General features: G+C 47.3%; 8 protein-coding genes across 8 annotated transcripts; 4 read left to right on the top strand and 4 right to left on the bottom strand.

Annotated features, from left to right (window-relative positions):
• Window positions 1-418: 418 nt before the first annotated feature.
• Window positions 419-2,200, bottom strand: J7337_009105 (uncharacterized protein; the record flags this gene model as incomplete). The annotated part of the gene is made up of 4 exons (XM_044826706.1): window positions 419-1,380; window positions 1,438-1,613; window positions 1,670-1,957; window positions 2,031-2,200. 4 exons carry the CDS (start codon window positions 2,198-2,200, stop codon window positions 419-421), a joined length of 1,596 nt encoding a protein of 531 aa, XP_044679623.1.
• Window positions 2,201-2,772: 572 nt separating this feature from the next.
• J7337_009106 (uncharacterized protein) lies at window positions 2,773-3,207 on the top strand (the record flags this gene model as incomplete). The annotated part of the gene is made up of 1 exon (XM_044826707.1): window positions 2,773-3,207. The coding sequence occupies one exon, from the start codon at window positions 2,773-2,775 to the stop codon at window positions 3,205-3,207; it is 435 nt and encodes a 144-aa protein (XP_044679624.1).
• A 1,464-nt stretch (window positions 3,208-4,671) lies between these two features.
• On the top strand, window positions 4,672-5,078 carry J7337_009107 (uncharacterized protein; the record flags this gene model as incomplete). The annotated part of the gene is made up of 2 exons (XM_044826708.1): window positions 4,672-5,012; window positions 5,036-5,078. 2 exons carry the CDS (start codon window positions 4,672-4,674, stop codon window positions 5,076-5,078), a joined length of 384 nt encoding a protein of 127 aa, XP_044679625.1.
• Window positions 5,079-5,275: 197 nt separating this feature from the next.
• On the bottom strand, window positions 5,276-6,235 carry J7337_009108 (uncharacterized protein; the record flags this gene model as incomplete). Its single annotated transcript, XM_044826709.1, has 2 exons — window positions 5,276-6,078; window positions 6,112-6,235. 2 exons carry the CDS (start codon window positions 6,233-6,235, stop codon window positions 5,276-5,278), a joined length of 927 nt encoding a protein of 308 aa, XP_044679626.1.
• A 290-nt stretch (window positions 6,236-6,525) lies between these two features.
• J7337_009109 (uncharacterized protein) lies at window positions 6,526-7,675 on the bottom strand (the record flags this gene model as incomplete). The annotated part of the gene is made up of 3 exons (XM_044826710.1): window positions 6,526-6,585; window positions 6,694-7,532; window positions 7,609-7,675. 3 exons carry the CDS (start codon window positions 7,673-7,675, stop codon window positions 6,526-6,528), a joined length of 966 nt encoding a protein of 321 aa, XP_044679627.1.
• A 380-nt stretch (window positions 7,676-8,055) lies between these two features.
• J7337_009110 (uncharacterized protein) lies at window positions 8,056-9,042 on the top strand (the record flags this gene model as incomplete). The annotated part of the gene is made up of 3 exons (XM_044826711.1): window positions 8,056-8,469; window positions 8,527-8,770; window positions 8,840-9,042. 3 exons carry the CDS (start codon window positions 8,056-8,058, stop codon window positions 9,040-9,042), a joined length of 861 nt encoding a protein of 286 aa, XP_044679628.1.
• A 729-nt stretch (window positions 9,043-9,771) lies between these two features.
• J7337_009111 (uncharacterized protein) lies at window positions 9,772-11,527 on the top strand (the record flags this gene model as incomplete). The annotated part of the gene is made up of 3 exons (XM_044826712.1): window positions 9,772-10,417; window positions 10,473-10,781; window positions 11,115-11,527. The coding sequence occupies 3 exons, from the start codon at window positions 9,772-9,774 to the stop codon at window positions 11,525-11,527; spliced, it is 1,368 nt and encodes a 455-aa protein (XP_044679629.1).
• Window positions 11,528-13,515: 1,988 nt separating this feature from the next.
• Window positions 13,516-14,196, bottom strand: J7337_009112 (uncharacterized protein; the record flags this gene model as incomplete). Its single annotated transcript, XM_044826713.1, has 1 exon — window positions 13,516-14,196. One exon carries the CDS (start codon window positions 14,194-14,196, stop codon window positions 13,516-13,518), a length of 681 nt encoding a protein of 226 aa, XP_044679630.1.
• Between the last annotated feature and the right edge of the window lie 6,147 nt (window positions 14,197-20,343).

Consider the following 20,343-nt stretch of genomic DNA (forward strand, 5'->3'; position numbering starts at 1 on the left):
AGGAGGTTTGCGACTGGATGCAACGCATTTTATCTGGGTCCAAAGGGGAAAGCTACTGGCTCCCATGTCCTCCCCTACCACCCCCAGATTTAAGCCTTCGTAATTGCTAAGAAGGATATTATTACATGCATTACGTTACAAAGTGTTTTCTCAAAAATTGAATCTCTTGTACACTGCCTGGATGAGCGTTACCTCTCAAGACGAAAGAATGTATGTTGGAGACAGGTTAAACTAAATGGGACTTGGCGGTGAAATTTGCCAAAGCGAGACCAGTCGCTAAACGGATTCTTCTCGTTATCCCAAAGGGAAATGTGAGTCAATAATATAAGGCTGTTCTACTCCTAAGCAACGAGTACCCTGCGGAGATGTTCTGTGCAAGAGACCAGAGTGTCTTCTATGTTTCATCCAGTGCCAACAACTACGACCTTGCAGAGTAAGCACCCCAGGCCTGAGTAAGATTATCGAGACCTATTTCTAACCAAAGACGTTGCACTTCCTCAGATGGCCCGGGCGTATTCTCGACATGACCTCCTGATGGCTGACTGTCTGCCGGGACTCCATATACTCTCAGTTCCTTGGAAGCATGGAACTCAGCCCACGGATCCTCCAGGTTGGTAAAACTAATCACATCTCGAGCAAAGTCCGTTGCTGTCTTCTTCTGGGAGTCATCCATGACGTGATTGAAGTTCAGGAAGAGATATGCTATGTCAAGACAGTGAGCTGATCGACCTCTGTGCGGTCCATCCCATGGATTAGCCTCGTTGAAGTAATAGAGCCATGACTGAGACGGCCAGAGGTTGGCATAGTGTCTTGATGTGGCGAAATACTTGAGATCGGTCCCAAACTGCAGAATCTTGATACGAGCTTCATCCTCATTTTCTGTTTCCGGTATTCCATATAGACTGAGAAGGCTGTTCAGCCTAGCATGGTGTTCTTCAGGAATGGCCTTGATGAGGGATCTGGCGAAACCTTGTGCCAAACCCGGATCTCGATCTGTGAACAGGCCAAGAACTTCAAATACGACTGCATCAAAGTCTGTCGAGCCAATCATAAGAGGAGGCCTGTGTTGAGCTGAGGGCAGGTGAATTTCGAGTGATCGGAACGAAGGCAGTTGGTCTGTCTCTATCACAGGTTGTAGCGGGACTGACATGGGAATCTTGGATAGCATGTCCTCCGGAGAGGTTGCAATCAATGCTGCCAGCTGATCCTGGCTCGGCAATGTGGAATCTATTCCCAGACACTGGAGCACAGATTTGTATGCGTCCTGGGCAACGTGCTTAGTAGATGAAGGAACGGCCAAGTTGTTTCCACTTAAGCACATGGCGCGGTCAAAAAGAGGTTCGTTTTGCAATTCCAGGTCAAGGAGATGCATGATGGAGCCTGACATCAATTATCAGCTGACTTGTCTATAACATTCGAGTTAGCATGAATACTAACTGCCGCCTGCGCTCTGACCAATAGCTGTGATTCGAGTTGGATCGCCAGAAAACCCGCCAACATTATGGCGAACCCATTGAAAAGCCGTCTTTTGATCAAGAATGCCTCTGTTGGGTGGGATACCCGCCGCTCTTAGCTGACTGCTGTCCAGGAACCCTGCAACTCCGAGACGGTAGCTGTCTGTAGTTAGTACTAGACACTTACATCTGTCAGGCCAGAAAAGGCACCTTACTTGATCGATACGCCAACAATAGGCTTTCCGATGGACTGGGAATATGCGACGATGGGAGCCATATCATATTGAGGTGCCCCGCTGTCACCAATAATGTATGCTCCTCCATGAATAAACACAAGCACCGGGAGCTTTGCATTGCTTTCGTTGAGGGCCGCTTCTGGGACAGTGATGTCGAGAGTCAAGCCGTCCAGGTCTGACATAGGACGGTCATCGGGTTTATTGAGGGCCTTTTGGATGAGGCCAAATTCAATATCGCAAGCTAGTGGTGGTCTAACAACAGTTGGACTGTGAGGGAAATTGATAGTTAGCTCCCGCCATGGTCGTAGATCTGGGGAAGCTGGTGAGCGCAACAACCTACCCTCTCCTTGTCGCATCAATCTTTCCTCCATAGTCAGTTTTGAGCTCCGGACCAGCAAAGCGATGAGCCAAAGTGGCATACTGAATGCCGAGATATTGCACTACTCCTTGACCATCTAACTTGAGGCCTTGGGCATCACCCAATCGGGTATGGTTAAGCGTAAACGCCATGATTGGGGCAAAAAAGAGGGGAACGCGATATTATCAAATGTTTACAAATGGCGGAGTAAAGAGGAGAAGATAGCAATTGTAGCCGAAGAGAGGAATTTAAGACGTCAACGATTTTCATGCAATGCAAAGTAACGAGTTCTGCCTCGTTATCACCGGCCCAAGTCTTCCTTGTTACCCCAGATTTCTCCCGAGTGCCCGCCGAGGGAGCTATCGGATGTCCAGAGGCGGGGATATACCTACCAGTAGCCTGTAGGTGCACTTGCCGCCAGATGGGACCTCAAATATCGTGTGGATGAACGTCATTCCCCGGAGTCCCGGACCAGTAACTGGTCATGCATGTGTAAGCGAGAAACGAGGAGTTGGCCGGGGAATACCCCGCTAAACCTGGGGCATGATGCAGTCTACCCGCTCGCTTCCCCGCACAAGATGCACATGTTGATATCACTAACCCGCAAGCGTTAGAGTCTCGGCTCTGGGGACGGCAGATGCACATATTGATACTGGATTCAATCCCCACTAAACATCTTCAATGAATTGACAAGCGGCAAGTGATTACAATCAATATTCTCATCATGCCTCGCCCCAAAGTACGCGCCGAAGATCGTAGACGCGCTGTCATAGCATGCGTGCCTTGTCAGAATAGCAAGAAGAGATGTGACGGGCAGACCCCATGCGCGAATTGCCGCCGGCGGGACTACGTCCCCTATTGCATCTACGACCCCGAGGCTGCTCGACCGCGTCGCAAAGCACAACGTCGAGCGATGAGCCGGAGTAGTGATATCACTGCAAGCGGTAACGATGACTGCTCCAGTCTCGATTACATTGTTTGTTCTGACGTAGCATTGTCCGTCAATGAACGCGATACACCTGAGCGGGTGCAGGTACCTCAGACGCCGGAGTCGACAGCGGGACAACAGACGAATGAGACTCCCGACACAGCGTTCTCGTCTTGCATGTCAAATGTTGAAAGTCAAGACAAGGGTTCGGATGGGGAGAACCGTGAGTAGATGATACCAAGGGACAGCCATTGGAGCATCCATAGCTTACTGGCTTGCAGTATCAATGGGCGATTCCGCATCACTCTCTTTCCTCGACTTCCTCCGTCACACATTTCTCTGTTATATGGGGCCATCGCCGTTCACTGATAAGGAGCGCGCCAAGGCTATGCTCGAGTCATCGTATCCTCAGGCCTCACATGATATCGCAGAAAACAGCCCAGACAGCCAACTAACCTTGGAAGAGAAACGAGATTATATCCAGAGGTTCTTAGTGGCGGTATGAACATCCTCACTACAATCAATACGCATTGGACTAATATACTATATCTCAGACAACTGGCATCATATACATTTACTCCCCCAAGCAACTATACGAGCTACTAGAACAGACTGAAGACGACAGTGGCTCTGGTTCGTCCAAACCGTGTCAGAAACGTGCCATAATCGACTTGGTTATTGCCGTCGGCGGACAAGGTTGCAGAACAAGCCCCAAGACTCTTTATCACGCACAGAAGCACTTTGATTGTGGTCAAAAGGTCGCTTTTGAGGGCATGCTACTAGACCCTACAGGTGATCTAGTAGCTATCTTTCTACTGATGGGTATCTACATGGTCAATGCGTGCAAGAGAGACGGGGCTTTTATATACCTAGGTGTTGCGACCCGAGTTGCACATGCCATTGGCCTACATCTACCTGAGTCTTATCGCAATCTGTCACCAGAAACACATCGATTCAGGTAGGTGACCTTGGTAGTCTCAGGAACAATAGCGAGAAACTGACACTCGCGTACCACCAGGCTTCAGGTATGGAAAAGCCTGCGTATTTTAGACATCGCATTCGGAGGAGTCCTCGCTCAAACCCCAGCATCATCGCCGAGACGCGGAATAAGCAATCCAACGTTTTCAGTCCCAGATGGCCCAGAACCGTGCACACCAGAGTTCACATCCATGTCCGCGTGCTACGGAGTCTGCACCATTCTCGAACAGATCATATATCACCTCAATGATAAACAAGACACAAATCTAACCTCGATAAAAGACCTCCTTAGACAATTGAGAGAATGGAGCTCGGCATTACCATCGAGCATGACAAATTGCACCGTCAGCTCGTCAATTTCACCTGAGCAGTGGTGGCAGACCTTGGGTAATTTTGCTGTCTCGGCATTTTATTATTATGCTGTCATGTTGGCCACTAGACCGATTCTGATATCCTACATGCTCGCCAAGCTGAAGCGCTTGGACCGATCAGATGGAACGTTAGGGTCGCATCCTACAATTGATCGAGAGACGAAGGAGTTGGCTCAGGTATGCATCGATGCGGCTGTTTTATTGGTAGAGACAACGCGGAGAACGGGGTCTGCTGGCCTGCTCATACAGAACATGACTTTACTCAAGTAAGAATTCTCACCTCCCCTCCACCAAAACATGGACTAACTGCAGATCAAGAGCTTGGATATTTAGCGCCTGCCTCATAATGGCCTTCTCCCTCTTCGTAGAGGCCACGTTATCCGAAAGATCAACCACGTTTGAAACAGAAGCAGCACTACACAGTGGCATCGGTATTATTCGGGATCTGGATCGAACGAGTCCTCAAGCCCATCGTTACATTGACGTCTTGACAGAGCTTCGCAATGCACTCCAGAGCTATCGCGAACGTCTCATTCCACCCCGGAGAAAGAGTAGTGGACAGTTCCTCAGCCAGATCTTTACACTGGACCAGGAGAAGAGTACACCAGCAGCTCAGGACACTGAGATGACCGGACTGGCGTCTACAGTTGTACCGCCTGAGCTTGGTGACGAATCATCTGGAGGGCTGTTAATGCTGCAGCAGGTAACAGAGGCGACGCAGAATATGAGCAATATGTGGCGTATACCAGATGAAGGTCAGGCATTCGTTGATGACTGTCTACCCTTGTCAATAGGTGGATTGGATGTGCACTGGAATGGGATATCGGTCCAGGGAACGGATAACTTTCTGTTTGATACGGAGCCATTTACTGAGATGCTGAGCCATCTCTAATCGATATAACTATTCTTTTATGTAATTTTACCTATATTTGGAAGTAAAATACCTAATTTTACTGAAGCACTTGGCTATCCCCAACCAAAGTCTTGAGCATTTGCGCAGGCGTAGTCTTGGGGGGAGCAATGTCGAGGAACTCCTTACTTGACGTATCAACTCCGCACTCTCCCTCCCATGCCGTTTCAGGAGCATGCTTAATCGACAGGATGACATTCTTGGAATGTTGTGTCTGGGCTGCGGCATGTTCAATGAATGACATGTCCTTGAAGATGACATTCTCGACTTTGTTGCCAATGTACTCCTCAACAAGATCGACTATTTGGCGGCCAGTGATATCCTGAGGCCCGTTCAAGACATATTTTGCCTTGTTGTGCGGGCTGAAATCTTGGGTGGCCAGAAGGTGAGCCGCAAAGACTCCGACTTCGTTGGAATCGATCGGTCCGACGGCTGCGTCCTCTGAAGCCATGAGCCTCAACGGCTCTTGCTTTCCGGTGTCGCGGAACGTCTTGATAAAACTGGCAGCAGGACCAAGCAAGAATTGCGTAAAGACATTAGGCTGCAATGAGGTCCACTTCAGCCTCTCAAACTCGGGCGAACTCAGCAAAGTCTCGATCGCCCAGTGCGTCCTGGGATAGTGGGCGGGGCAATCGGGACGGACGTTCGCAGCGGTCGTTGAGATACGCACGACATATTCAACGCCAGCGTGGAGAGCATTTAGATGGAATGTCGACTCTTCTGCGAAATGATGGGGTTCGTTGTGCGAGGCGATGAAAGCTCTGACGACGTGGCGTGCTCGGAGCCATTCGGCGGTGATCTCGACCCAGTTCTGTTCAATGACCTCGACGTTTGGCAGGCGAGCTAGTTGTTAGGCGGCAGCTCCGCTGGATGAACGTGTCAGAGCAAGAATCTTGTAGTTGGAGAAAGTCTTATTGTCTTTGAGAAGTTCCGACAAGGTTGTGACGACGCCTCGTCCAGTATTGCCAGTGGCGCCGGCGACAAGGAATGCAGGAGACATGTTGATGAGGTGGTATTGAACATAGTAGGTACTCAGATGCTACAATCAAACGTCAGTTCGGATTGCGAAATGTATATTTATATGCCATTATAGATGAAGATTTCACGATTAGTATTCCAGCTTTCCGTTAACCCCAAGCGTTCGGGCTGACTTTTAAACAGTCTTTATTATTAATGAAGTGTTGCGGACTCCGCTGTTGTTAATATGGAGCTGCGGACTTTGCTATGCTTTGTCAATTATGGAGATACCGACTAGGCTGGCTTTCTACTTATTGCAGGACATGGCTGGTATCACTTGCTGGCAGTGCGCTCGGGGTGAACGAGAGCTTGAATCAGGATGATGCGACACTTCTTGAAGATGGCATATGTTCTAAATATCAGACCATTGATCACCCTGATGTCTCATGTTAGCAGATATTCACTCAAAATCACATCGCAGTCGCAAATATTAGTACTTACAGTCCCAAAAGCCTTTTGCCCACGCCAGAATTCTTGCGTAAGAGGGCCAAACCACACAGACATTGTTCTATCAATCCCTTCCTCTGTATCAAACCCTCTACCGCCAGCGACAAGAACAGATTTCCCGCTCAAAGACGTGTCAGTTGCCAGCTGAGTGATGAACTGCGCAACATCATTGGGCGCATTCAGCGGGAGATGATGCACGTCCCAGATCGAACGGACGTTATCGATCATCTGCGTATCTGTGGCCCAGGGACAAACGGCGTTGATGCGGATGTTATACTTGGCTGAAGCCAGCGCCCGTAAGGATCTCATCAGTCCTATAATGCCATGTTTTGAAGCGCTGTAGGCGAAGAGACCAGCGGCTTCGGTTATTCCAGCGATAGAAGATAGCAAGACAATAGACTTGGAGAAGTCATTTGACTTGGGCTGGTCTTTGTCTACCTTCATAAAGGCAATTGCTAGTCGACAAAAGAGAACGACGCTTGTGAGGTTGATGTCGATAGCATTCTTGAGCGGCTGGGCTTCCGTCTCCACCGCCTCGAGGGTAAGTTGGTCTGGCCCAAACCAACCGTTAGGTTCTATGACAGCAGCGCAGGATATTGCAATATCAACATGGCCTCTCTCTTCGTAAGGTGTCTTGAAGAGTTGTAGTTGTTCGTTGTAGTTGCGAACATCGAGCTTCTGGAAATGTACCGATCCGCTACTGTGCGGTATACTTGACTGGATATGACTGACCATTTGACGGCCCTTGACATCGTCCACGTCGCCGAAATAAACATGGGCGCCTCTCTCATACAGTAGGAAAACTGTTGCTGCTCCAATTCCCTGCGCACCACCTATGCACGATGCTTATTAGTAATAGATACATAAAAGAAGCCGATGAAAGCTTGGTAGCGAAACGTTGGGCAGTACCTGTCATCACAACCACCTTCCCCTTCACATTATCTGCAATGTCTGACGAAAAGAATATCTCGGCCATGTTGGTTTCAAGTTGGACAAATGGTGAGGATACAAAATGGCGAAGATTGAAGTGCTGTCTCCGTCGGAGAAGCCAACCGGTTTTGAAAGGTCCTGCAGGCTACACTAACTTAGTGGATAGACGTTTGATGGCTGTTCTGTAGGTGCTGTTGCCGACAGTGGAGAACCCCGGACACCCGGCATTCCCGCGCGGCATCTACACCCATTGTACTCCGTATCGACACGCGTTGATATTAAAAGTTCCGCATTTCCGAGCTGAATAAAGACTGTTCATTTTTTCCGGCCCGGAAAACGTAATTAGGAACTTGACACAGATCTTAGCATCACCAAGTCCAGCCATTCAGTCTTCACACTCTCACTCCAACCTAACCACAGTTCAGAATGTCGCCGTCTGCTGATTCAACCACTGATGATACGTCCTCTGGGGCTCAGCAACTATCCATCGTTGTTACCGGTGGCGCAAGTGGTATTGGGCTAGCCATTACCCGTCACTTCGCTGCACAGGGCCACAAGGTGGCTGTCCTTGATGTCAACTCAAAGACAGGGCCTGATGTCGTGGCGGAAGTGTCAAAGCAGTATCCCAACGCAACATTGAGCTTCAAATGGTGCGATGTCTCGTCTTGGGAAGGGCAATACGCAGTTTTTGATCAGGTTTATCGCGAGCACGGAGACCGAATCGACATTGTTATCGCCAATGCAGGAATCTCTGATCCTGTAGTCGGAGCCCTCGATTGCACGCCGACAGAGTTTCCAAGGAAGCCGAATCTGAGAATGCAGGATATTAATCTGAACGGAGTAATTTACAGTCAGTTATACCTCTTTTCAGCCTCTTCAGTATCCACAAACTAACAGGCAACAACAACTGTAGGCGTTGGCCTTGCTGTGCATTATATGCTCAAGAACGAGATCGGAAGCCGTCTCCCAAATTCGAGAGGCTCCATTGTTTGCACATCATCATCCGCAGCCATATATCCGTTCCCAGTCTCACCACTATATTCTGCAGCGAAGTCTGGCATTATAGGACTCGTTCGTTCCATGGCTATCAGGCTTGAAGAACCCAAGATACAGATCAACGCTCTTGCGCCCGGAGTCTTGGGTAAGTCCACCTCTCCTTATGTGACTACCCGCCTGCTAACAGCTGGTGCAGAAACAAACATTACTCCAGATAAGGAACTCTTCAAGGCGATGATAATCACACCACTCTCAACCTTGACAAAAGCTGTTTCGCAATTTGTGACAGACCCCTCTAGGACTGGCCAGGTAGCGGAGCTGAATGAGGAGACTATTACATTGAGACCTCATGCGGACTACGCTGATTCTGGGGCAGAGCATAACAACAAGATGTTTTACAAACTAGGTCATGCTTAGGATACTGTAATTGAACAGGATATTGATTTGCATTCATTTACAAAGAATCCAACATTCGAGTCTTCCTGTTATCTCATCTGAAATGCCTTGTTAATACAACGCCATGTAGTACTGTCAGACCTCTATCTGGGAATACACATCTAGCATCAGCGCAGAAGGGGAGGTTATCCATATGTGATAGCGCCATTGCTATCTTGAGTTCCATGCCCGCTGCCGAATTCTGAGACAGCGCATACGAGCGGCAAAGGGAGTGCCCATCCCGCCCCCGCATTACCCCACGATCCGCATTTCGACACCACATGGCCAGACCTAATCATGCAACGCTAATAGAGCAGCAAGCGTGTTGATACTGGCTAGCTCCGTAACTGTAACCCTGGATCCCTGGTCGTGTCTTCAAGGAATGTTGAGCTTGCAACTCTAATGACGATTAGTGTCGGCAGATGACCCATTATCACTGTCGACTTGAGGGGTCAACAATATCATTGGTCTACTAGGATCCGAAAAACGACTCTACCAAGGCAGTCCGTGCTCCTTTACCCCATGAATCGTGTTCACCCATCGCCAGCTTCCATATCCCTGACCGTCGGCCAGATACCCCCGAAGTGATCTATAAGTTACACAGGTCCTCAACCCTCCACAATTCCTATCTGTACTTCTCCATCTTGTCTTCCCATTCAATCCCCGTCCAGTCTTCTCAGCTGCATTCAAGATCCGACCTGACTATCCAACATGGGTCTGGGAGTCCTTCCTGATCGTCACCTCGCCGATGTCCCTGGCACATCATTCCTCAACGAGAAGGGTGTCACTTCGAGCCTAGAGGACCCTAAAGAGAATGATCATGCCAACCTCAAGCACGATCCGACCGGCAAGATCGTCCTTGTCCCCCAACCGTCCGACGACCCCAACGATCCTCTCAACTGGCCGAGATGGAAGAAAGAAATGTTTACTGTCTCCATCATCGTCGGCTGTGGCTGTGTCGGTGCTATAGGACCTCTTCTCGGTCCAGCATTGGTACCCATTGCTGAAGAATTCGACGTACCTCTTCAGAGGTTCAGCCTCGGTTTCACTGGGTCTCTCCTCATTGCTTTGGCGTTTGGCAACCTCTTCTGTAACTCGTTGGCAATGATGATTGGCAAGCGGCCAGTGTACCTCATCACTACATTAGGTCTCCTCTGCTCAACGATCTGGACCGCTGTAGCCAAGGACTTCATCTCGCTTGCCCTCTCCCGTGCTATCCAGGGTTTTTGCATGTCGCCAATGGAGGCTCTGGTTCCGGCATCGATCTCTGATATCTGGTTTGTTCATCAAAGAGGATTTCGGAACGCGGTTTTCAACTTGGGTGTCCTTGGTGGCATCAATCTTGCTTCACCCATTGGTTAGTCCAAGTCCCCATCATTGCCGGTCTACCGATACTGACAGTTCACCACCAGCGGGCGCGATCATTGACAAATACGGCTATAAGACTTGTCTCTGGGCTATGGCTGGTGCATTTGGGCTTCAGCTTGTACTTACCTTCTTCTTCATGCCCGAGACAGCTTACAAGCGCTCCACCAGCTCAGACGTCCCAGTGGAATCTCATGTGGAGGGACGTTCTACTGTGGATGACAAGAAGGAGTGTGTATCTGAGGTTGAAAACAGAGCTTCAGTTTGCGACAATGCACCTATCCCTGAAGCACACTCATTCATCTATACTCTTCGACCCTGGAGCGGTTATTATGACGCGTCTGGCTTCTGGTATAGTATGTTTGCACCTTTCAAAATGCTTGGTTCTCCCGTGGTTATTTGGGGATGCTTCCAGTTGACCATTTGCATGAGCTGGCTAGTGCTGCTTGCATCTACAGCCTCGCAAATCTTTACCGAGCCTCCATACAACTTCAATGTTGCCCAGGTGGGGTTGACTAACTTATCATCGTTCGTTGGTACTTTTATCGCAACCGCGCTGGCTGGTCTCATGGTAGATGGGCTGGCCACGTTTATGGCTAGGAGAAATGAGGGAATCTACGGCAAGTCATCCGCTGCTAACTGACCAGAAAAATAGATAGAACATTTTTGCTGACTCCTCCTTGTCGCAGAACCCGAATTCCGTCTTCCAATCCTCGTTCTTCTGACTACACTTGGCGGCAGTGGCTTTTTTGGCTACGGCCAGAGCCTTTCGAACGGCGAGCCTTGGCCTATCCCTGTCATCGTCTGCTTGGGCATGATCAACCTCGGAGTCCAATTCGGCATCGTTGGCCTTGTTTCCTATGTCGTCGACTCGCATCGTCGTGAGGCTGTTGAAGCATACGCAATGATGAGCTTTACCAAGAATGTCTTTGCCTTTGGCATGAGCTTCTATATGAACGACTGGATTGAGTACCAAGGTGTGAGGAATGCCTTCTTTGTGATTGGCGGTATAACTATAGCACTCACCATGGCTACCATCCCCATGTACATCTTTGGCAAGAGAGCACGAAGCTTGGCATTTCGTCATGGCTTTCTTCAGTAGTACCATTCTACTCCGTACTTTATCAATCTATACTTAGAGCCTATCAAACCTCTTATAATTTTCGACAAATGTGGCATTGATGCATGTCTTGATTACTGCACATTGGCAGTTTCTGACTGATCGCCTGATTTGCCAATCTGCTTATGTCTACATCAACGCAAGCCTTGATGTGTCCCCTGTGTTGGAGTATAAAAATAAAACTCTGTAATTCCCATAACTTTACCTCGCACGCCAGATTGATTTGTTAGCAAGAAAGCTTCTAGGTGAAAGATTAAAAAGAATATCATGTTTTCATTTATTACAGCCCAAAGGTTAATCTTATAGGGTAGTAAGGACAAGACTTTCACTGTCCGTGGCAATCAGTGCTGATGAATAGATCTTAATCATTGGCACAAAGGCCAAGTGCCCACGCAATGACTCAGACCACCCAATATCAACTTCATTCATTCTCCTTTACTTTTCTCTCATCTCTACTCCTCTTCCATCACACGACTTCACACAAAGCACTCGCCAGATTGACTACCACCACGACGTCCTCGCGACAATTCCGACGTGAGATCCAGTGTCACCTGAACGCACGCTTTCACCTGATATCACTTTTGGCGTACTACTTCTTTACGAATCAATTCACCGAACTACATTGGAGAACAAAGACGACGAAGCTCCCAAACGGCCGCCAGCCAAAGTCCCTTTCAACCCATGGGCAACTCCCACCCGCCGCCATCAGAACATCTCAAACGAGAGCGGTGCAAGTGCTGGCCATAGCACTACTATAAGCCCCAAGAACCATCCTATCCCGATCTCGGCAAAGTATCGATGCGCCTGGCCAACTCTCCGCCCCCTTCCCCTCCAACGGTCACGAACCAAGTTCCCTGCCAATGTCAACCTGTCGCCTTCTATCTTTTTAAGAGATGTTGACGAAATTCTGAAGCGCCATAACGTCAATTCTGAGATCAGAGTGGAGTTTGAGATGAGAGAACAACAGGGCTTCCCTGGTAAAGCTCTTCCTACATTTCTCGTTATCTCGCCATGGTCTGAAAGACTCCGAGGTATTTGGGGATCAATCGCCACGGCCGTTGCCAAGTCCACCAGACCCGGCACTGAAGTACAGGTAGAGACGATTGCACCAGAACTGTATGAACGCGATTTCTTATCACCCCTGGAGGTGGAGGGGAAACAACTCAGTACCTTGATCCTAAGTGACAAAAAGGCTTAGGTAACTTAGCATAAGTTTAGGATAACTTTGGCCTAAACTTAGGATACCTTTTGTCAAATTTATCTTGTCAACCTAAACTTAGGGTTTGGCTGGTGGATCGTGAACGCTGATTGCATACCGACATTCTGCTCGATAGAGACTCGTGCTCTCTTCCAGGCTGGGTCTACAAGGCCGATATTGAGTTCAATGGAGGCAGTAACACTCCCCCACTTGGTTTCATCCGAGCTGCAGTTGACAGAGATATAGATAGTGATTGTGTTTGGTGAATGGTTTGATAGGCCATAGCGGAACAGAGCGATTGTTGTCATATTGCCCTTGGTTGCTTCAAGCTGCTCGAGCTTTTCGTATACTTGGGCGCGAATCTTGTCTAATGACTGGCACAACAGGGTCTGATCTTGGACAGGGCAATAGAAGATGCGTTCATACAGCTCTCGTGCAATCATTTCAGTGCTAGGGCTGATGCCTCATAGTCCACCTGAGGATCAGAGACAAGCTCTCGTAGTTTAAAGTCAGCAAGATTGATCTTATTTGAGAGACTATCTGTCAATTTGGAGTAAAGCGATCGCAACTTCCATCACTGCCCTGTACAAAAATGGATGGCTCCTCTCGGTTGTCACCTTCGTGTTATTTGAGCAACTTTGAAAGATAGAGAAGATTTCAGTTGAACTAGATATAGAGTTCTCTATCAAGTTCCATGCACCCCGTCTTGATCTACTCATAGATCTCCACCACGATCTTCAACAACTAGATAAGTCCTCAGTGCTGATACGGCTCAATCCCATATAACTGCCATCGGGCCAACTCTGGTTGTCAGATCAAGCTTTCCGAAACTGTAGTTTCCGACAATGCCATCAAGAAAACCTGTCCGGAAGTCTCTCTTGAGGATAAAAAGGTCGTTCGTAACTTGGTTTGCAACCGCAAGGAATTCGTTGCGAGCATCAGGTGATAGTGAAAAGTGCCGAGGTATTTTACCATAGGTGCTGTTGAGACCCAAGAATTGAAGTGGCTTCTTGGAGTATTCATCCAAGGAATATACAGCGATAGTGTCCACCTTATCAACTGACTCTGTGTTCCGGTTAGATACATACAAGAAGCGCTTGTCATGCGAAACAGAAAGCTCGGAAGCCAAATCGACGTTGTTGGGCTTTGTACGCTTGCTTGAATCATCAAGAGTAGATGCTCTCTGTAGGTGAGTTATACGCAAGGTTCTATTCAGGTCAGGTTGCTTGCCATGATGACTGACGGTGTCACTTTCAAGCGAGAAGACATTGACAGTATTATCCAGCTCGGAAACCAAAAACATGAGTGTCTTCTCTTTGCTGACTTGAGAGAAGACAATGTGGCGTGGGCCCGTTCCCGGTAACAGAGTAACGGTCCGAATCTGTTCGACATGTTTCGCATCGCGTACCTGGTACATGTAAACACGATCCGCGCCTCGGTCAGGCACAGCCATAATATTTCCACAGGGACTGAAGATGGCGGCATGGGGATTGGCAATCTCCTGCGAATCTCCAGTTCCCGGGCCAGGATGTGTGAGGTTGTAATGAAAGACGTTAGCAACGGGGCCAAAGTTGCCAGGAGAAGTCAGTGGGAATATGGAGACGGTGGAGCCGTCGCTGAAGCGTGAGTACGTCAGACATGTGAATCGTTGCTGCAAAGGTATTGGCTCATTGCTTACATGTTGGCTGAAGATAGCGTTTTTCCGTCTCTTGAAATGTCAAGGTAGACCCCACCATCACCGTGAGATGCTAATGCGTCATGTAGCTCAAGACGGCCATTAAATAATTTTCTGAATGCGTAGATACCGCCACTCGTAGACGAGTTGTCAGGGAAATGTGTTCTCGAGACCGAGTACAGATATTCTCCCCTGCTGTGTAACCACCCTGGTTGATATCCTGCCTCGGTAGTACCGACTAGTTGAATGCTTCTGTTTCTAGATTCAGAGGGATCAAAGCTCAATGTGAGTATACCTCGTTCCTGATGCGCGACGCGAAGAATATGGATTTGTGATGTTGCCCATGCCCCATAGGCAAGAAGCATGATAATAAAGACTGCAATTGAAAACATGTTGATTTTGTTAAGAATTAGAATTAGAATTTTGATATAAGTTTTTTGGAAACCATAAGTGGGAAATGATGGCTTTTAAGTTCTTAGAACAACTTGCAGTGACTTGGTTATATCTTGGGTGTCGTTACAAAGTACATGACATACGTTAAATAGGATCGTGGCTTAGTAGGACATCGTAAGCTTACGACGCGGAGTAATAGATATGATACCTGTTTTTAAGCCTCCTGGCTTAACAAATGTATCGATATTCCGCGTCAATAGTCCTACGGACTTAGATTAACACCGGCGGATACATTCAACGTCAGCATACAGTATAGCACGTAGCCCGTTTAAAAGCAGTGATTATTCTTCGGACCCTACGGATACGGAGTTGTAATGTTCCTTACCCGAACCGCTTTCAATCGAAACGTTCAGTGTGGTACGACAGAGTAAGCTTGATGTCAATACGTATCTCCGTAATGTAACGGACCTTGATATCTGAGATTTTCATGCTTCCATAGGCGAGTAATTGCATTTCGGTCCCTATTTCTAAAACACTGAGGTAAAATATAGATAATTTTTATTTTTTTAAATAGGTAAACTATATATATATATATATTATATAATATATATGCTTTATCTTACAGGTAACTTTCTTGGACTCGTAAGCATCATAGCACCATGAAGAATACCTAGCGTTGACTATCTTGAACAACGCACTTTTCAGCCTCTACAGTTATCACACTTACTAAGATCTTTTGTCGGGCATGTATTGTCTGTAATGTTTAAAGGGAAAGACGTTGAAGATCATAAGAATATCTTGAGAATTATAAGTGCATTAATAGTAGTTAACAGGTAGGGAGACGTTAACTACCCTCGGAAAATGTGGGGAAATTTGTTTTTCTGTTGCAGATTGAAACCTCTTGCTTATCTTATCTCTCCACCTGTATTCGTTCTAGCGTGGACCTGTAGGCGAATCTGCCTTGTCTGCCTTTCTGTAAGCCCAAATGTGCAGCCAGTGTCGGAGTACCAAAATAAAAGTCAGCACAATCCAAACCATTTTACCCCGCTCGTCCTTTCATATTTCTCTTCAATTCCATCAGATTAATATGGGTGACCCCTTCTCTATTGCCACCGGCGTCGCTGGTCTCGTTTCACTTGGAGTTACGGTTTGCGGCGGTCTTCACACTTACTTCAGCGCCATCAAAGACAGAAAAGATGATCTCGCAATTGTCACACAAAACCTGGCTCTGTTCAAATTCCATATTTTCGCCGTTCAATCGAGTGCATCAAAGCTTGATCATTGTCATTCTCCAGCCATCGATGGCTTCCAATTGAGTTTGATCAACTGTGAGATGCAGCTTCAATGCCTCCAAACATTGTTGAACGAGTTAATGCCGACTGAAGACCCATCACCGGTCAAGGACGTTTGGAGGAGGCAGAAACTGATCGCGCGATATCCCTTTGATCGCAAGAAGCTGGTGCAACTGGAAGAGTATCTCTCACGAGCAAACGCCACGCTCAGTAGCTTTATTCAAACCCTCAACCTGTGAGTGATCCCTCGCATTATTCAAAATCTTATTTATAGCTAAGACGAATAGCGACATAAACATCCGCATGAGTGACGAATTGGAGGCTTTTAGAATATCACTTAAAGCACTAGACATCAACACTCAGACCACTTTGAAAACCATTACCGCTAGAATGGATGCTATTGGCTCCAAAGTCGAACCTAGCACCCTCCAACTTCTTCCATCCAGGACAGAAGATGTTACAACCTCCAGCACCAACAGTATCGTCTTCCACCAGTGCGCCGTCGGGGTTGCAGAAGCAAAGACCTCTGACTCAGAAAGGGGGCGATCATTCAAAGACATCACCAGCGCCCACTTCACGCCTCATTATCTACAGAGCGCCGAGCTAGAAAGAAGGCTTTGCAAGAAGCTGTCAGACATGGACTGTACATGTGGCACCTCAAACTGCAAGACTAGTAATCATCCGGCAAGTCGCACATACCGATTCTGGGGAGGACTGACCGTCTCAAGACAAGGAGATGCAAGTGCAAATCATCGCCCAGGGTGCATTTTCTTTCAGAAGTCCAAGAGAAATATCTCGAGAACTTCAGCAACATACTTCGGGCTTCTATCCTTTTTTTCCCCGATCTTTCACTGTTTCACTCACGCAAGAATACCCCGGTGGACCGTATGGCGTCTCTTTTGGATTGCAGCCTTGTAACATTGTTAAGAGCAGTCCAGTTTTTGTACTCTTTGACCTATATTCACGAAGATACAATACGATATTCGATCCTCGCGCAAACGGGAATGCTCTAGATCACCTGGTAGATAGTCTTATCAAAGAGCTGAAAGTTATCTACAGATCCAGAAAGGCATCGCCTTTTGATGTCAACCAAGACGGAAATAATGCCGCTCACATGTGGTTGGAAGTAAGTTCGCTGCTGTTTTGTCCTGTCTCGGTTTCTCGATAACTTTAAGCTGACGACTTTGGAGGCTTGCCTCGAGTATTTAAGCTTCGGAAAGGGACTAAAGTCAAAGGATTTAGCAATCAATGCTATTTGCAAAATGCTAACCTACCTGACCGATGTTGGTGTTCCCATTGCGGCATCGAATTTCTACGATTTGTAAAACTTAAGTCCATCCAGGCTCCTTCACCGATCTGACATGAATTAGGAATGTATTAACTATATCAATGGATTACTGCAACCTATGGATTCTTCCGAGCATCTATAAACTGGTTATGAACTACGATTTAAACTTTTACAACACTGAGTTAGCTCATACTGGATCTGAATATCTGAATATCTGAATATCTATGGATTTTACGATAGAGAGAATTTAACAAGAGAGTTAAATACCTTTTGTAAATATCCCGAGATGTGCGAAGGTAATGTTACTATTGCCTGTGTTTCAAGATATTTTAAGTACTGATGTTTTGTTGCAGATGTTGGATTCTCGGAGCTTTTTCTATCTGTCATTACGAAAGATCATCGACGACTTAAAGCTATTCTGACAGAAGAGGATCGCCTTCTAGATATTTCGCAAACGGATATATATGGGCGCAACATATTACATGCAAGCTGCAATTGGCCTGATGGGCTGAGACTTCTTTTACAACGGCAAGATATCCGTCCCTTGATGAGAATGCCCCCCCGAGCCTTTAGGCCTCCCAGCCCTCTAGATTATGCTCTTTGCTACAGCAAGATTTACTGCAATGCTCCAGACCAGTGGACAGAGTGTGATGACTGCACTTGCTACATCGCGGTCCAACTACTCCTCGAAGCTGATTGCGAAGTCATTATTCACGACAGGAGGCCTGAGTGCCTAGCTGGCTGCTCCTTGAAGGCCCGAAAATTGTTCTTCGAGCATCTCAAAAACAGACGTCAGCGACTGCGGAATGTCGCTATTAGCATCCTTCCTGAAAGCATCTTGTGCCAATATGAAGTAGCCACAAGCACCTTGCCTGACAAGACTGCTGTCCTACTGTGGATCGAATTGCAGAAAGCTCTATATCAGCAGGATAGTCGAGTCTGGCTTCCCGATAGCCTCAACCCTTGCCCCGAGCACATATACTTTGAGCCCGAGAGCCTTTTCGAGTATCCTCATGACCTACGGGTCGTAGAGCTAGCACTCAACTATGGCTTCGCACCTAAAGATGAAAATGGTGTTAAGCCACTTCTTTCTGGCAACTACATTATACCGCACTTGTTTTCTTGGGGTTTAGAAGTTTTTGTGAAATATTTAGATTGGCTTCTCCGACAAGACTTAAGCCTAGAGCTTTCATTAGACCCCTTTTTGTTTTCCATTCTTCATCGCATTGCAATTTTCATTGGTATTCTAATCTCTGACAGGAAGCAAATGATCTATAATCGACTATGCCGTGATGCCTATGTATCCGAACTGCAGGATTCGAGGGTATTGCTACCAGCCATATGTGGCGATAAATCCCAGTGCGATATTCCATGTCCCTGCTCATCAGGCATGTTCACACGACCTCTGGCATATATTTTACCCGCAATGTTACGGCATCGAAGTGACAGCCAGTTCAGATCCTTTTTTTCGCAGATAGGAGAGCAGATTGAACTTGTGGTTACTTGCATCGACATGTTAAAGCTTGCAGAATGCAGCTCGGAACATTTGTATATGGCGGGATGTGCGATTCATATTTTAACCATGATGTCATTGGGGATAAGGCACTTGCCTATTTGCCTAACTGAAGACTATGATGATCTCGAGGATCTAATGGGCAATGACGACTGGAAGGAAATACTGGATGAGGACCGAGAATTGATCGATCAGCTTGAAGCACTTGACGAAGAGTTTGGGCGCGTTTTCGATCGCCAAAACGTTTCTATCGCAGAGTTTCTTCGGGGCTACTGGCTTACAAGAATGGAAGAGGTTCTCGGGCAGTTGAACAGACCTTTAACTGATGATGATAGATATAATCTTTTAGAGGCCGGGGTAGTGTTGGACAAGGACGAGACTAACGGTTCTGAATGTTGTGTTGGATATACGAAATGAGCTTTCAGATCAGGTCGCCTTATTGAGGGATGGATGAAACTAGAGACTATATAGCGCATCTAAAACTCATCGTGGATTCAAGAATGATAACTTCATAATAAGGATCCTACCCCACGCCGCAAAACCCAATAGCCAAGTGATCTCGTCGCCCGTTCATTAGACCGAGTATGTTAGTAATCCGGATATATGTTCTGATAGATAAAGATCTCTTATCGACATGTATGCACGGATTGGGATGTATTAGCCGGAAGCTTATCTTTTGACATGGAGATCTGCAGATTTATGTCCCAGTCCATGTGGTTTATCTGCGGGGTTGCCCCATTTTCACTAAGCGACATGCATCAACTCACCCGTCTTTCGGGTCGTCGGCGCGCCCTTCAGCATTGTCTTCTTAGTAATTCCTCACCGTTTAAAGATAAGCATATGTCGTAACCTCAATTGTCGTTGGTAGCTAGCTTAACCCTGATAAGCGGGAGTAACGTTAATGCCCGATCTCGGATGTACCATCGCGTCTGCACCTCATACCTTGCTGCAGCACGTTTCTGACCACTTACGACATGCCTCGCGTTTATACAACCAGGATTTAGACGGAGTTTTTGACTTGGCCGACGCCTTTGGGTATCTTATCATGGCTTCGGGGAACTAGCGGCGCCGACGGGGCAAAAGATGTTCAAAAGTTCGTTGCATATTAGTCGATGAGCCCTTTTCGGAGAGTTGTAGTCGCCGATGCTGCCGTTACCCTATCTTATCTCAGACAGGAAAGAGTAGGTGGATTGACTATCGTAGGTAATATATAGTTGACAATTTCATCCCCTCTTCCAGTCATCCTCATTACTGTCGATGAACCTTGGTTGTCACTTAATGCCATGAAACAATCCTTTGCAAATGTTTTCCTAGGGCTTGGGGGCGTCATAGCCTCTTCTCTACCCGTCCAACTACATACCAGAGGGGCCCCAACTTCTCACTTGACGAATATCTACGTCAAGTTTGATCAAGTGTCGGAAGGTCCTTTGTCATTCACT

Source organism: Fusarium musae, chromosome 6, assembly GCF_019915245.1.
Source record: "Fusarium musae strain F31 chromosome 6, whole genome shotgun sequence".
NCBI classification, from domain to species: Eukaryota; Fungi; Ascomycota; class Sordariomycetes; order Hypocreales; family Nectriaceae; genus Fusarium; species Fusarium musae.